The 2,213-nt window shown below is 37.2% G+C and overlaps 1 protein-coding gene across 1 annotated transcript in view; it reads right to left on the reverse strand.

Moving 5' to 3' along the window:
* The window catches only part of LOC117100630 (actin filament-associated protein 1-like 2), a 16,975-nt gene that overhangs the window by 1,864 nt on the left and 12,898 nt on the right, over positions 1–2,213 (reverse strand). The window contains exons 10-11 of the mRNA XM_033240430.1: positions 1,135–1,317; positions 316–477 (exon numbers count right to left, since the gene is read on the reverse strand). Of these exons, the coding sequence (XP_033096321.1) occupies positions 316–477; positions 1,135–1,317 (345 nt within the window). The remainder of the gene's footprint in view (positions 1–315; positions 478–1,134; positions 1,318–2,213) is intronic.

A 2,213-nucleotide genomic window follows, 5' to 3' on the forward strand; every position in this document is an offset into this window, starting at 1 on the left:
AAAAATTTCGCGGGGGCATGCCCCCGGACCCCCTAGGGCATTGTTGTCTCGATCGGCCCAAATTTCGGCCGCCCCTTTCGGCCCCCCTTTTGGACATCTCTGGATCCGCCCCTGATAATAACAACAGTGCTTGAAATAGAAACATATTATTATCTTATCTTGCATAGCCCTTCAAAAAAGGTTTTCAACCAAAAAGAGAATTTGGTTAATTAATATTAATTCAATGATAATAATAATTTTTATTTATTGCCTAGATGTCTTCTATATTGACAGATATATCTTGTTGTTCGTGTCTTCTACTATGCTTCCACTTACAGATCGTATGGCATTATTTTCATATACTGGTTCTGTGTCGTCGTTACCGGTATCTTCCACAGTAAAGGTGGGTGTATCTGGCTTGGTCTCTGATGGGTCCTCCATTTCAAGGTAAACTGAGTCGTGAGTGCCAGCTTTGCTTGTGTCATCACTCTCTGCTGGCTACAAAAAGATAAACAGGAAATCTTAAAAGTTTACATTTTATGATTTAAGGCACTGTATGTCTTAAATGATATAATCTGTCTACATATCTTTCCCCCACCCCACCCCTCATTCATTCATTAATCAATACACCCATCCATGTATCTATCTATTCTTCTTCTATCCCTCCATCCGTAAATCAATCCATCCATCCACATATCTATCAGTCCACCCACCCGCCCGTTCGTCCGTTTTATCAAATCATTCATCCATCCATTTGAGAAATGAGATGAGAAAATGAAATGAGAAATCGTTACTACAGTACTACAAATTACCAAGTTATAATCAAATTGACATGTCAACTATCAATATCATTGGGTCCACATGCTAAGTGTTGCTGCTAGTAATCAGGAGCAAGCAACCCCACCAGGTACATTTATACTCCTGGGTGAAGAGAAGCAATGCAGATAAAGTGTCTTGCTCAAGGATACCAGCGAAATGCACAGCGAGGGATTGAAACCCCGACCTCGAGGTTGTGAAACCAAACCGTTCACGCTGCGCCAAACCGCTTCCACATGTCAACTATAATATTGATAAGTATAGTGAAAAATAAAATAATTTTCACAACTTTAATCATTTCACTACTTTTAAAAATTAAAAACTACAGATAAGCCCTACCATCTCAAAACGTTGCATAAGAGAAAATATACTCGGTTGCTTTGAAGTTGAGGTTTTTGGCCGGGGCATGTCCATTTGTTCTGAGGGTGTGATGTAAGCACTCTCCAAGCTCTCACCAAAACCAGTTTCCTTGATCAATTTGCTTAAAAGATTACCATGGTCTACATGATTGACAGCCTGTATTTAAAGAAACAATGGAAATATTCAATAAAATCCAATACATGGCATATTAATATAAATAAATAAAATTCTATGTCAATCGTGACATCCTCATAATGTAGGCCTACCACTGGTATTTTACCTATCCCAAAACGTGCACTAATATATGTTGTTAGTGTGCAATAGTTTTTTTTAAAAAATATTTTGCAGCTAGTGTATGATAGACAGACATACTAATTGTTTATAATATGTCACTGTTCTCACAAAAAACCCATAAAAACATGCAAGTTAACATATTGGTAAAAATTTAGGTAATTATCAAGTATGGCATTTTAACTATCAGAAACTTTGAACTATCCATCCTCTGAAAAAATGTTTGCATCTGACAATTTACGATTTTTATAATATGGGGCTTGCCATGCCAAAATCAGCATCAGTATCCAACATAAGGAATTAGTCATTTTAATATACAGTATTGCATATCCTCCATATTATAAGCTTTAAAGTGATTTACTGGAATCAACTCTTGGTAAAGTTAAGCGTGTATTATGGCTTCTCAACTCTTGGTAAAGTTAAGCATGCATTATGGCTTCTCTATACTAAAGTATACAATACCGCCACATTCTTTATGTTAATTACTCAGTATAACATTTAGTGATAATATGCTTTGGGACTGCAAGCTACAGTGTTTAAATAAAGACATGATGGAACATCATAGGCTACCCTGCAGCTTTTCAACAAATAAAGTCCTATAAAAGTCATTGTGTAATAAAATTCCTCTGACAGGATTCGAACCTGCGACCTCTCGCTGACAAGGCGAGTGTCATAACCACTAGACCATGAAGGCTTCATGGTTGAACAGGTCCAAATAACCGTCGGGAACATTGTATTACACAATGCTACGCCTCAAGAGGGCGTAC

The sequence above is a fragment of the Anneissia japonica genome, unplaced genomic scaffold, assembly GCF_011630105.1.
Source record: "Anneissia japonica isolate Jap-2015-1 unplaced genomic scaffold, ASM1163010v1 scaffold4446_len648930_cov198, whole genome shotgun sequence".
Classification (NCBI taxonomy): domain Eukaryota; kingdom Metazoa; phylum Echinodermata; class Crinoidea; order Comatulida; family Comatulidae; genus Anneissia; species Anneissia japonica.